The sequence below is a fragment of the Chiloscyllium plagiosum genome, chromosome 31 (genome assembly GCF_004010195.1).
Source record: "Chiloscyllium plagiosum isolate BGI_BamShark_2017 chromosome 31, ASM401019v2, whole genome shotgun sequence".
Lineage (NCBI taxonomy): Eukaryota > Metazoa > Chordata > Chondrichthyes > Orectolobiformes > Hemiscylliidae > Chiloscyllium > Chiloscyllium plagiosum.
In genome coordinates this window covers 26,808,143-26,822,867 of record NC_057740.1, presented here as the reverse complement: position 1 = coordinate 26,822,867, position 14,725 = coordinate 26,808,143, and the positions used below count along the sequence as shown (strand labels likewise).

The following is a 14,725-nucleotide window of genomic DNA, read 5'->3' as shown; positions in this document are numbered from 1 at the left end:
GATGGAAAAGTGGCAGATGGCTTTCAATTTAGACAAATGTGAGGATGCATTTAGGCAAGTCTAATTATAGAGCAAGTTACACAATGAATGGAAGAGCCTTGGGAAAAAGTTGATGGGCAGAGAGATCGGAGAGTGCAGGTCCATTGTACTCTGAAGGTTGCTGCACAGGTGGATAGAGTGGTCAAGAAGGCATATAGTATGCTTGCCTTCATTGGACGGGGTATTGAGTATAAGAGCTGGCAAGTCATGTTAACATTGTACAAGACATTGGTTCAGCCGCATTTAGAATATTGTGTACAGTTCTGATCGCCACATTTACAAAAGGATGTGGACGCTTTGGAGAGGTGCAGAGAAGGTTTACGAGGATGTTGCCTGGTATGGAAGGTGCTAGCTATGAAGAGAGGTTGAGTAGGTTAGGTTTATTTTCATTAGAAAAAAGATGGGGGGGACCGGATTGAGGTTTACAAAATCATGAAGGGCATAGACAGAGTGGATAGAGACAAGCTTTTTCCCAGGGTGAAGGATTCAATAACGAGAGATCATGCTTTCAAGGTGAGGGGTGGAAAGTTTAAGGGGGATACATGCAGCAAGTACTTCACACAGAGGGTGGTGGGCATTTGGAACACATTGCCAGCAGAGGTGGTAGAGGCAGGCACAGTAGATTCATTTAAGATGCATCTGGACAGATGTACGAGTAGGTGGGGAGCAGAGAGATACAAATGCTTAGGAATTGACCAACCGGTTTAGACAGTACATTTGGATCAGTTCAGGTTTGGAGGGCCGAAGGGCCTGCTCCTGAACTGTAGATTTTCTTTGTATCTCATGTCCTGCAGAGGACATGGATGAAAAGAAAAAGAAATTCAAAAGGGATGTTATGAATGCATTAAATTAAAAGCCAAATGCCTTCAGAGAAGGTCCTATACTGTTAAGTTTTATGTAAGCCAAAAAGGTGCATTACTAACTGATTTATGCTGTAGATAAAGTACAAGTGATGTTTATATCTTGTGCGATGTTTCTACTACTTTCTGTTTAAGACTGATTTGTACATCCACAAATCAACCAGTATATTCCTGGTCCTATTGGTGCCAGTTAAAGTTTGCTGTAATTGGCAATTCTTCCTTTACATGGGCATCCTGTATGCTCAGTATGTTGATAACTAACCATTTATTGGATGGAATGTTACTGTAGCACTAAAGTTTCTCACGCTTAGTTTTTTTTTTAAAAACCCCCTCTGGATTTGTGGGAAGTGAATTTTAAAAAATAAGTTTGTATATTAGTTACTTGCAAGTGACTTGTGTGTGTCACCTATATAAAACATTCACTTTATTGGTGCATATAATTAGTGGAGGAGATCATGTAGCTCCTTGACTGATTTTCAATGCGGAGTGCCACCAAAACACATTCATTTCCCATACCAGCTGAGGTTACCATGAAAGTCTTGTCTTCTCAACCTCACCCGGGACGGAGGTGAAACTCGCCCCCCTCATTGTCTCAACCTGAAACTACAGTAAGGGTTTTTTTGTTTAACTGACTCAACGCAAACTTCATTTTTATAACAGGCACTAATTATGGGACACAAGAATAGCAACAATTGTGACAATTATAATCAGTAATCTAACTCCTTCATATATCTTTGATATTTTGCAGGAAGAACCATACCTATTTAAGTTATTTTGCACATTTCCAGAATCCATAGCACTTTCATCTAAGTTTCAGGTCACTAGTTATTTTAATCAATAGTAAAATGGGATAACTTTAATTCTGATTTTAAAATAAGTCTTAATTTCTATGTACAGTATAGTAGTTACGTTCCATGGGCACTTTATACTTAAAAGCTTATAAAGTGCAATCACTGATAGGCAAACATAACCAATTTCACACAGTTTGGCAGAAAATGTTAACTAGGGCATTTTTGAGACCTCTATTCTGTGGTGGCAGATTTTTTGCTTCTTAAAAAAAAAAGAGCACCAAACTAAGCACAGGGGTGGGATATTGGAACATCTTTCTAGAGTGGTCATCAGGGGTAAGGGGCATGATTAGTGTAAACAGCCACACAGTCTCCCCAATCCCCCCCAGGGTAGGGAGGTTCAGAATTAGAGGGCATAAATTTAAAGGAGGAGACGAAAGATTAGAGGGATCTGGAGGGGCAACCTTTTCCACACACGGTGGAAAGTGAATGGAATGAGTTGTTAGAGGAGTTGGAGCAGGTTGGTACAATTACAGCATTTACAAAGCATCTAGATGGATACATGAGTAGGAAGAGTTTAGAAGGAAATAGGACAAATGATGGCAAACAGAACTAGATCAGTTTAGGATATCTGGTCAGCATGAACACGTTGGACTGAAGGGCCTTTTTCCATGCTGTATAACTGACTCAGCTAAAACCTACAAAAAAAAAAGTTCTTGCATGAATTGCATCAACTTCAGCTCCTCCCAAAAATTAGAATGAAGGAAGGGTAACTTGAAGGATATTATCCATCAATATGGAGATTAGTAAATATTCCCTATATGAATAGGGAAGCAACTGTAAACATTTCTATCCTTGATGTTGGAAGACAAAATCCAGGGGCAACTGCAATATTTAGAGCTAGTGTACAGGGTCAAATGAGAAGTAGTGGTGAAATTTTTTTCAAAAGTTAGAATGATACATTTTCTATTAGTGGCTATGGTTCAACTGCAAAATGTCTAGATACGAACTCAAGCTGCGAGTATTATTACAGTGAGAACGTCAAGATTCCATTAGATTTCAAGCCAAGTACTATTTTCCATTACCTGATTTTCATGGTCTTTTTTCCTCTCCTTTCTACTTACTTGGTTTTGTCTCTCTGCCAATGCTCTTGTTGCCTGGCCTGCTGGTCTCTTTTGACCCTCACTGCACTGAAGTTCAAAAAAAGAACAAGAAACTTTCCTACAAGATAGAAGGCCAAAACTATGACAACTTCTAAAGTCTCTCTTCTGGGAAGTGATGTGAAGCTTCAAAACGCAGGAGCTACTCCACAAGAAAACACCACACAAAAAAGTTAGTTTACTGCTAAATCAAGAACCAGACGAACCAACTGCAAAGTAATGTCCTCAACATCTTTTACAGCAAAGAAATATGATGCACCAATTATAAAGAAAATACAGCTATATTTACTTGCTGAATAATTCTGGTGTAACTCAATCCCACATTGTATTATACATAACAGAAGCAAAGATACAGGAATTCACCAAATAAAAAAAATTAAATATCGCCATGTCATACTTTGATTGTTATTTGAAAGTACTGAATGGGGCTAAAGCCAGGAGATAAAATGAAAATAAGGAAAATCATCATCCATCATCTCTTGATGGTTCAGTCTGCAATTTAATACGTGGCAAACCCACATAAATTGATAGATACTCCTGTCTAAATTTTATGTGCTATTGACTATTCAGGGGACAGGAGATGGTGCCGCAACTAGCAGGCAAGAATAGAATTTCACTGATCTCAAAACACTTCCAGCTGGGATGTGGCAGAAGGATTGGTGCTGGATCAGTTACATTGTACAGCCAAATAGCCTTCTAATCAGTCCACTAATCTGCTACAGAGATGACCATTTATTACCAAGATGTGTCAAACCAGATCAACTAAGAGACATGTTTTCTAGAAAGTATGGGCAGCACATTAAATACAGGAAGAGCTCATTCTCAACAGCTGGATTACAACTTAATAGGTTCAATTGCACAAATTTCACACAGAACAGAAGTGGGTCATTCAGATCATCTGGTCTGCACTCATTCCCCAAATAATCTCAATAGCATTCTGCCAAATCCAATACCTTGGACATTAAGCATGCCTCCACCGCCCTCTCACCATGTGCAGTACAAGGTGCCATGGTTCCTTAGTTAGGAATAGAGTCTCCCCAGCTATTTACAGGTAAACGATCCAGCTCTGAACTGCCAGCACTGCACTCTGGGCTTAAATGTCATCTGGGTGGTTAGTGATAGAAATAGTGATGCCAGTGGGGGAAATCAAATATGTCCAGGCACCTATTAATGGCATCCTACCACCCAACAATAACCAGCCCTGCCAGGTGAGCATTTGGGGTCAGCTTGGGCACACTGGGTTTAACATACTTAACTTTAGGCCAGGTTAATAAAAAGAAACGAAGAGCAAAGCAAGAGGATGAGGGGAGATATTTCACTTCCAAACGAATGTAGCCATCAATATGGCAACAGGTTAAGGGAAAAATTAGCTGCTATAACTCACTTATTGAATTGAATTGTTCACAGTAAAATATCAAAATGTTCTCTGCATTACCCAAGAGTAAAATTTACCTTTTCAGAGACAATTTGAAATATTGTGGATTTAAAACAGTGGATGAGCATCTAAATCCAGTGTTGGACAATGTACTTTTACTTCTCATAGAAGGAAGAGAAGAGAAAGGTTACTGAAAAAAGGATGCTGCAACACAAGTTTGGGACTGTGTTTATATCAGCGATGACTACATGGTCTAATTCTGCTCCTGTCTTATGGTCACAATGATGATTTTAGAAATTAGGCAGGCATCAGCAAGAGGGACACATGCTGTGCACATTTGGTTTGGTACTGTTTCAGTTCCAGTTGGGCACCAATTTGGTCTAATAGTTACCTCCTCAATTTGGAAGCACAGTTCACAAGGTTGGTTTAAGTTAAAACAAAAAAGTAACTTACCACAGGGTCATCCATGGGAGAATATCTCTTGACAACTTGACCTTCACGGTCAATCAAAAACTAGAAGAGATGAAATAGAAAGTTGCCACTTGGGATCAAATGCAGAGTCCAAAGTCTTTCCACAAGCCACCCATCAGCAACATTCAGAAACAAGTCAATATGCACCCATGAAATTCAATTCTACCTTATTGCAACATCTCCTCAATCCACCACCTCCAAGAGATCAGACATTTGGCATGAGCAGTTATATATTGAAAAGGCTGAAGATATTATCTGCAGTTCTGCATATTCCCTTAACCTAGTGGGTAGAGGTTGAAGCAAACTTTTGGCATCATGTCATTCTTGACACAGGCAGTGATCTTTCAAACACATTGATCACCAAGGTTGGAATAGACAATTTCTGATAGGACTGATCTCCACCTGTGTCTCAGCTTCAGAATTCTTTCTCCATGCTCATGTTAGCCCTAGACTTTCAACCTTCTAAAAAGTGGAGGCACTTTTTTAAAAAACTGCTTCTGTATTCCACTTCATCCATCATCTCTGTTGGCTGATGTCAACTCCCAAGTTTCTTAAAAAGGATGAACATTTTTACTGTTTCCATAATTTGGTCACTATCTCTTAATCACCTCCACCCTTACAACTCAGAGATATTTTTACCCAGTTAATTCTGGCCACCAGAGCATTCCCTGTCTTAAGACTGTTCCACCATTGGTAGCTGTGATTTCACTCCATAAACCAAGTTCAAATTCCCAGAATTTGACTTTTCTTGAAGAGACCTACTTTTTGTTTTAAAAAAAAACAAGTTGTCACCATCTGACCCAATATCACATTGTAATAGAACATCAAATATTACAGCTCAGTACAGGCCCGTCAGCACAAAGTGCCAACCTGTGAAACCAATCTGAAGCCCATCTACCCTACACTATTCCATTTTCATCCATAAGTTTATCCAATGACCATTTAAATGCCCGTAAAGTTGGCAAGTCTACTAATGTTGCAGGCAGCGCGTTCCACACCCCTATTACTGAGTAAAAAAACTACCTCTGACATCTGTCCTATATCTGTTACCCCTCAACTTAAAGCCATGTCCCCTCATGCTAGCCATCACCAGAGGAAAAAAGGGTCTTGCTGTCCACCCTAACTAATCTTCTGATCATCTTGTATGTCTCAATTAAGTCACGTCTCAACCTTCTAACGAAAACAGCCTCAAATCCCTCAGCCTTTCCTCATAAGGCTTTTCTCCATATCAGGCAACATCCTAGTAAATCTCCTCTGCACCCTTTCCAAAACTTCCACATCCTTCCAGAATGTGGTGACCAGAACTGTACGCAATACTCCAAGTGCAGCCACACCAGAGTTTTGTACAGCTGCAACATGACCTCGTGGCTCCAAAACTTTTATTAGTAGGGGGATTGAGTTAACACACCATATGCCTTCTTAACAACTATCAACCTGGGTAGTAACTTTCAGGGATATATGTACATGGACACATATCTCTCTGCTCATCTACACTACCATGAATCTTCCCATCAGCCCAGTACTCGATTCCTGTTGCTCCTTCCAAAGTGAATCACCTCACACTTTTCTGCATTAAACTATTTGCCACCACTGGAACTACATTTTAGGTTTTCATCCCCTGCAGAAGTGGTTTAAACCCTCCTAGGAAATTGGTAGCCCTCTGGTTCAGGTGTAGACCATCCTGTTTGTAGAGGTCCCACCTACCCCAGACTGAGCCCCAATTATCCAAAACCCTCCCTCCTGCACCATCCCTGTAGTCACACATTCAACTCCTCTCTCTCCCTATTCCTCACCTCACTAGCATGTGTCATAGGCAACAAACCAGTGATAACAACTGTTTGTTCTAGCACTAAGCTTCCATCCTAGCTCTCTGAATTTCTGCCTAAAATCCCCATCCCATTTTCTACCTATGTCGTTAGTAGGTATGTGGACAATTACTTGGGGCTGCTTCCCTCCCCCTCAAGGATCCCAAATACACACAATCAGAGACACCACAAACCCTGGCACCTGGGAGGCAACACACCAACCACGACTCTCTCTTGTTCCCACAGAACCTCCTATCTGTCCCCCGAACTATGGAGTCCCCAATAACTAAATCTGCTCATCTCCCCTCTTTCCCTCTCAGCAAGAGGGACAGACTCTGTGCCAGAGATGTGTACCCTATGGCTTACCGCTGATAAAAGTCATCCCCTCCCCGCTAACCGTATCCAAAACCATATATTGGTTTTTGAGGGGACCAGCCACCGGGGTTCCCTGCACTGCCTGCCAGTTCCCTTTCTGTCCTCAGTAATCCATCTGCTTTTTTCTTGTACTGGAGGTGATGGTCATACTTGTTTTCTGAACAAGCGTCAGGGACATGTTAAAAACACAAATGTTTCAAACACGAGAGAAAATAAAAGCTCAAGACGTGGCAGATTGAGTTTAGTTTAGATAAATGCGAGGTGCTGCATTTTGGAAAGGCAAATCAGGGTAGGACTTCTACACTTAATGGTCAGGTCCTAGGGAATGTTGCTGAACAAAGACCTTGGAGTGCAGGTTCATTGTTCTTGAAAATGGAGTCGCAGGTAGATAGGATAGTGAAGGCGGCGTTTGGTATGCTTTCCTTTATTGGTCAGAGTATTGAGTACAGGAGTTGGGAGGTCAAGGTGCAGCTGTACAGGACATTGGTAGGCTGCTATTGAAATATTATGTGCAATTCTGGTCTCCATCTTACCAGAAGGATGTTGTGAAACTTGAAAGGGTTCAGAAAAGATTTGCAAGGATGTTGCCAGGGTTGGAGGATTGGAGCTATAGGGAGAGGCTAAAAAGGCTGGCGCTGTTTCCCCTAGAGCAGAGGCTGATGGGTGACCTTATAGAGGTTCATGAAATGATGACAGGCATGGATAGGGTGAATAGACATTGCTTTTCTCTGGGGTTTGGGAGTTCAGACCTAGGAGGGCACAGATTTAGGGGGAAGGGGAAAAAACTAATTTGTTTTTTTTAAAAAAAGGGACCTAAGTAGCAACTTTTTCTACATAGGATGGTGTATGTATGGATCAAGCAGCAGAGGATGAGGTGGAGACTGGTACAATTACAACATTTAAAAAGGCACCTGGATAGGTATATGATAAGGAAGGGCTTAGAGAGATACATGCCAAGTGCTGGCAAATGGGACTAGATCAGGTTGGGATATCTGGTCGGCATGGACGAGTTGGACCAAAAAGGTCTGTTTCCATGCTGTACATCTCGATGACTCTGGATTTTTATTACATGCCTTTTATAGAAAATATACATGCTCAATACTAGAGTAAGTAGCTTCCATACCTTTGTGAAGTTCCACTTAATGGCACTGTAAAAACAAAATGCAAGTGTTAAATTGTTTTGGGAGAGAGACCTTATTCACTCAGTTTAATATTAGTGCTAACTCTACATTAAAGAGATTTAGAATTTGTTCAAACCTCAGCTACTTTTTTTTTTAAAAAAAGAAAAAAGTGAATTGGGTATGCACCTATAAAGAGAGACTTAGCACTTAGAATTTCTAAGGATTTCTTAATTATAATTGTGCAAGATACCACTATGTTTTGGGCTGAAGTAGTGTTGAGAGGTGCCTTTGATACACAGCTGAAAGAAAGGATTCTATTTAATAGAAACAATACAAATTCTTGGTTTAGCAAAATATTAGATATAAACATACTTTCCAAGGAGTCCTTTCCCTTTTGGCTGCTCCTTCATCCATTTCCACAAAGGGTGGGCGTTATCCCCATTGACATCAATTTTGCTGGACATGTCAAACTTTACATTGTATGTATTTGCAAATGCTTTTATTTGTTTCTCATCCCCAGGTTCCTGAAACAAGTGGCAATATTAAAATGTTTTAGTCTGTACTTTTAAATTCCGATTTCATTAGTGTCCAAAACTCAATTAATTACAATTCCAATGATCAAAAGCTTTAGGTATCCATCCAGAAAGTGTTGGGAATGCAACTTCAGTTGATAGTGCACAAGTACCTGGATGGATAATTGTTGCAACATTTATAAATCATTAAAATCAAAAAGGCAGTCAGAATTGTTAAACAGTTCATTCAGTTTGAAGTAAGTTCAACTCAGAAATCATAAGGCCACAAGAGAAAGCAGCAGAAGTAAGCCGGACAGCCCAGAGTCTGCTCTGCCTGATATGTTCTCATTCTCTGGTCTTCTCCCTGTAACCCTGGATCCCCTCACCAGTCAAGAATCTCAGTCTTAAATACACTCAATGACTGGCCTCCACAGTTCTCTGCAGCAATGAGTTCACAGATTAACCACCCTCCGGCTGAAAAGATTCCACCTCATTTCGGTTCCAAATCTACAACAGTGACCAACTTCTATTACAAATAGGATAAAGTCAGTCTAAAATGATTGGGCAAAATTGTACCAGATTGGATTTCAATGTAACAAAATACAAGGTTATCCATTTTGGACCAAAAAGGATAGATCAGGGTACTTTCTAGATGGTATAAAGTTTGGATACCCAAACAAATTTCGGGAGCTCATCTTTAAAATGTTATGAACAGTTGCAGAAGAAAAAATCATCAAGAAATCTAAATGGAATGCTGGCCTTTAAGAAAAAAAAAGGAAAAAAAAAGAAGACTGGAGTAAAAGGATGCAGACTTTATACTGCATCTGTGTTATAGCCCTGGTTGCAGTCCAATTGGAATTCTGCAAATGAATCTGGGCAACAAGGAAGGATTTTGGTCTTGAACAGACTGCAAAGTACATTTATGAGAATAAATACCTGGATTTCAAGGGTGAACTTTGAGGAGAGATTACACAAATTAAGCAAGTTTTCCCTAGAAATTAGAAGATTGAGGGGTGATCTGATCAATAGTTCAGGTCATTAACAGGAAAATGCAGAGTAGATAAAGATAATAAATTTCCACTATTTGGAGTTCCAGAACTAGGGGGGGGGTCAGAGTCTAAAAAAAGTTAGGGCCAAACCATTCAGCAGAGGTATGGTTCTACATGCAAAGAGGTTTGGAATGTTCTCCTGAAAAAAATAGCAATTGATGCTAGGTCAATTGTTAGTTTTAAAATCTAAGTTAGATCAATTTTGGTCAAGCAAAAGTATAAAGGAACTGGCCAAAGGCAGGCATATGGAGTTAAGCCACAGAGGAGCCATAATCTTGTTGAATGGTGGAACAGACTCAAGGGACTGAATGGCCCACTCCTGTTCCCATAATTTTCCACTGAGCTTACACAGTTTAGAAGGGGATAGGAATCTAATAAAATACACCCTTTTAGGGCTGTATATGAAGAAACAGCAACATGCTATTAAAACCAACAGGTTGGAAACATGGAGAAAATCTGCATGCTGAACTGTGTTTTCCCAAGCTTACCTGCTTACCAAACTGATTGCAGGGGAAAGCCAAAATCCGTAAACCTTTCTCAGCATATTTACTATCCAGTTCAACAAGCTGAGTGTAGTTTACGGAAGTCTTTCCTCATTTGGAGGCCACATTTACAAAAATGCAGACAAGTCCCCTAAAAAAAAAATAAACAACAAGACTGTGACATATTTGTTTCAAGCGTACAGACAAAGCAAGTAATGACAGTGATGCTAACCACAAGTTGACTGGTGGGGTACAGTGTCACAGTCAAGTGGTCATGGATCCTAATGAATGCATGCACTAGCAGCCATTTTGACATCTGAGCAAGGAGATGGATCACTCACTGACAGAAGCAGTGAGGAACAGTAGAGAAAATCCAAGCACGCAGCCGTGGCTCTGAAGTATTTCTGATTCTGAAGGGCCCCTCATGATATCAACAGCATGCATGTAAAGATTTCCTGTGACTGGTCGCAGCAGGCTGTCAGTGGTGGTCTGTGTGGCGGCTATTTTGGCATTTCTGGATTAAAAATTCCTCAAGAATAACAACATGCATGAAAGTACAGCCACTGCTCAGGCTAACTACTGGAACTTGCACAAGTTAAGTATCAAGGGTGGAACAGGTTTTCAATGTATTAGGAATTGCATAGACTGAAAGGTTGCAGTTGCTTAGCGTAGGCAAATACAAAAAAAACTTTGTAAAAAGCTTTGTTAGTGCAGTTCTCAAACAAACAAAAATCTTGGCCTAGCCTGTGACACTCATCCTACAAGTTTAAAATAAAATTCCTTGGAGACAGCAAAGCAAAAAAAAAGCCTATTTCTGAACAAAAATAAAATTTGAAACTCAAAACAATTGAGGTGAAGAAAAAGGCCTTCGACCCCAGAGAAACAGCATATCAAGATTTTCAGACTGCTTGAAATTTAGGAATCAAACTGATCCACACCAGCACAGAATGAGATCTTTCATATTTTGTTTTCCACTGAATTGCAAAGTGTTACCAAGAGACAGGCAATAATTAGAAAGTGAAAGTGAGTCACTAAGGAATAAAGTGTGGATTATTTTCTATGAACTTCATTAGAATGGTCAGATGTAGTGAAAAGAACACAGCTGTCAAGTTACAAGTATATGTTGGTCTTCTGGCACAGAACCCCTTAGTGTGTTATGGTGCATTAGTTCTTAGAACAATGTTAGTGGTCTTGAAATTTATTGTCTCTTGGGTTTAAGTCTAATGCCAATGCTTTTATTTTTAAAACCCTCCCGAGTCAGACTCATCTTTAGCCAATTTTGGGCCCAATGAGAACTCATTGAAAGGAATGCCAAAGATCCACAAGGTCATTCCAAAATCCTGCCAAAGTTTTGAATTGAAGAACTGGTTCAGAATCTTATTTCTTGCAGATCACCTTGTTTGAAACTGGTCAAACTTGTTTTTCAAATGGTAAATGCTGGAGGAGAAAAGAAAAACCACAACTGGGTTTCTGCCCTCTTACTCAAGCCAGACAAATTACAAACTTTGGGCTTGATGCAAGACAGAAGCAAAATTTGAAACACTGAACAATTAAGTGGTGATATCAAATGGAAATTAGAATTAGTGTACTTTAGTAGGGAGGCAATGGCCTAGGCATACTATCAGTAGACTATTAATCCCAAAGACTCAAGCAATGTTCTGAGGACCTGGGTTTGAATCCTGCCAAGACAAATGGTGGAACTGGATTTTAAAAATATGTTGATTCATGTCAGGTTTGGGTGGGGAAAATATAACAACTATGAATAATCCAGTTACAATCAGTTTCTCAATGGGAGCAATTATGCCTAGTTTTTGAAAGCTAGCTAATTAAATTAGTCTAGCCTCTTGTAAATTCTCTTTCAAGTAGAATGCAATTTGTTTTAATAAAAAGTACAGGATTTCTACAGACTTATCCTTTCACTATACATTGCAGTTCATAATTTTAGGTTAAAAATTCTTCAGCTCTTTCAATTATTTTAATTCTTGCATAAAAGAAAAAATGCTGGAAATAATCAGGTCAGATCTGAACAACAGCATGAAAAAAAAGTTAGTTAATGCTTCAGGCCTGTGACCTTCCACCAAACTAGGTTATGAGCAAGGAGTGAGTGGAATAATGTCTGAAGTGTGTGTGTGTGTAAGAGATAGGGTAGTAGATTGAATGGCAAAGTCAATTTTCCAGGGAAAGGAGATGGAAAGGCAATGAAACAAGATGTCCCTCAAGCAAGAATGCTATTGGTCAACAGCAAACAAAATCAGTAAAGAAAGTGACTTAAGTTTTAGACAAAACATTTTTATACTGTACTTTTAATTATAAAGTTAAATATCCTGTATGTTTGTTAATCAGCAAACCTGTTCTGCCAAAGATTGGGATATGCAAGCCCTGGTCTTGCAACTTCTCTACTAATTTACATTCTCCTAGAACAGTGGAGTGGGACAAAGTGAGGACTGCAGATGCTGGAGACCAGAGTTGAAAAATGTGGCACAGGAAAAACAAAGCAAGCCAGGCAGTATCCAAGGAGCAGGAGAATCGACGTTTCGGGCATAAACCCTTCTTCAGCCCTGCCCTCCACTCCACTCCACTCTTCCTCAAATTAAGTCACTTCATATTTTCATTTAATTGAATTTGCAATATTTCTAAATATCAGTCAAATTGTCTGGAAATCTGCTACATAATTTGCAGAGGCTTGACCTTGAAATAACCTCGTATACATCTGGATATCTAATGCATTTGTGTGCAAAGCTTCTCCAAGAGGCTTGCATGTGGAATGGATTATGTGCCTGAATCAAAACCATGTGGGGGAATCCCTGGGAAATGCAAAGACAGGTAGTAGAGATGGTCTATTTTGGAAAATCCAATACAGAGACATACATGCCAGAAAACCAACATCAACTTGACAAACAGGAAGCAGTCAGTGAGAAGGAAACATTAGCAATGGCCAAAGTGGATTTGTTTTATTCATTCATGGAAAGTGGGTGTTGCTGGCATAGCCATCACTTAAATTCTATTCTTAGTTGCTCTCCAGAAGGTAGCGGGATGCCGCCTTCAGCCCACTGCAGTCCATCTGACATACAATGCAGTCAGGGAGAGATTAGGGTTTTGATCCAGCAGCATTGAAGGAATTACAATATATTTTTAAGTCAGGATGAATTGTGCCTTGGAGGGAAGCTTGCAGGTGGTGGTGCTCCAATATAGCTACTACCTTCTTCTGTGATGTTGGTGGTCAACAGCTTGGAAGGTGCTATTTCCAAATCTTTGTACATTTCTACAGTACATCTTTGTAGATTGCACAGACAGCTACTACAGACTTTAGGGAGTCAGAAGGGGACACTAATCCACCGTCTACAAGGCACAAACCGTAAGTGCCTGGAGGAGTGCAGCTGCAACATTCGAGGTAACCACCACTCAGGCTAAGCAGCCCATTTGAATGGCATCCCATCAACCATCAATATTCACTTCCTCCATCAATGAGAATCACCATGGGTCTTTTGATGGCACCTTCCAAACTTGCAACCGCAGTCACCTAGAGAAGGTGAACAGATACAAAATAACACTACCTACAAATTTCCCTCCAAGCCTGACTTGGAACTATGACAATCTCTTCACTTCCATTTGCTCAAACCCTAGAATCCCCTTCTTTACACATGGGGATTGCAGTTGTTCAAGCAAGCCACTACCTTAAGAGGACAATAAATGCTGTGTTGATCAGAAATACACAGCGATTCGAAGACCATTTCAGAAGAGAGAAATGGTGCAGTGGTATAGTGGCCCAATCTCTGGCCCAGGAAGCCCAGGTACAAGTCCCGCCTGTTCCAGATAGCAATTCTGAACAGGCTGTTCAGTAAACAGCTTGTATTTCTCAAGAAATGAAGGAACACAGCATAACTTTCAAACAGACACTGGAAACTTTGTAAGCAAGCTTTTAGAAGCAGTTAAAGTATTCTGTAAATTGAATTGAACAAGGCAGCAACGTGCTTGTTCACTCACTTGTATTCTTCCAGATTCACCTCTTTGCCATCTATGTCCGTGATTGTAAACTGATAAACAGATGTGGCCTTACTCCAGTCTTCTGGTTGCGCACTCTGAAAGAAATTTCATGAGCAAGAAAAAAGTGTCAATACATTCAATCCATTCATTAGAAACTAATTTTACATCTAGCTAAAAAAAAAGGAACATGTACATTTCTTTGTAATCAAACAAACGCATCAACATAAACCCGTAGGTATTGTCAAATATTTCGGCCATTTGGACCCCTTCAGTCCATAACTCCTGAAAATGGTAAAAGATAGATGGTGAGAACATGCTGAATGTTAAAGTTAACAAAAAGTTGTTTTAATTAATACCCAATTAGGATGCATAAAAATAAACATTCAATTTAGATTATTGTTCCACAGGCAGATCTGTCCCACAACTGTACATACTTGCAAATAAAAAAGTGTGCAGACAAGTACTATTTTACCAGATGAGTGGAAAGTGCCAAGCCCAGTCACTGCTATGGTACAACTGCAGCACGGTCACCTCAAGGTCAATTAAATTTGACAGAATAAAACCTTCATTTGCTCAGGTCCATTAATTAATGGCCTTAACTCACCTCCATCACTGTGCAGGTGAAAACCTGTCACACTATGAAATTGGAATTTTATTCCCAGCAAGCGTGCTGCTCAGATCAGAAAAACCAAAGAGTTGCAAAT

At 39.9% G+C, this 14,725-nt stretch overlaps 1 protein-coding gene across 6 annotated transcripts in view; it reads right to left on the bottom strand.

Annotated features, from left to right (window-relative positions):
- The window catches only part of LOC122565353 (phospholipid hydroperoxide glutathione peroxidase-like), a 42,346-nt gene that overhangs the window by 1,658 nt on the left and 25,963 nt on the right, over nucleotides 1-14,725 (bottom strand). For all 6 annotated transcript variants that reach the window (XM_043721233.1, XM_043721237.1, XM_043721236.1 and 3 more), the window contains exons 3-7: nucleotides 14,022-14,116; nucleotides 10,044-10,188; nucleotides 8,367-8,518; nucleotides 7,997-8,021; nucleotides 4,676-4,735 (exon numbers count right to left, since the gene is read on the bottom strand). In XM_043721233.1, coding sequence (XP_043577168.1) covers nucleotides 4,676-4,735; nucleotides 7,997-8,021; nucleotides 8,367-8,518; nucleotides 10,044-10,188; nucleotides 14,022-14,116 — 477 coding nt within the window. The remainder of the gene's footprint in view (nucleotides 1-4,675; nucleotides 4,736-7,996; nucleotides 8,022-8,366; nucleotides 8,519-10,043; nucleotides 10,189-14,021; nucleotides 14,117-14,725) is intronic.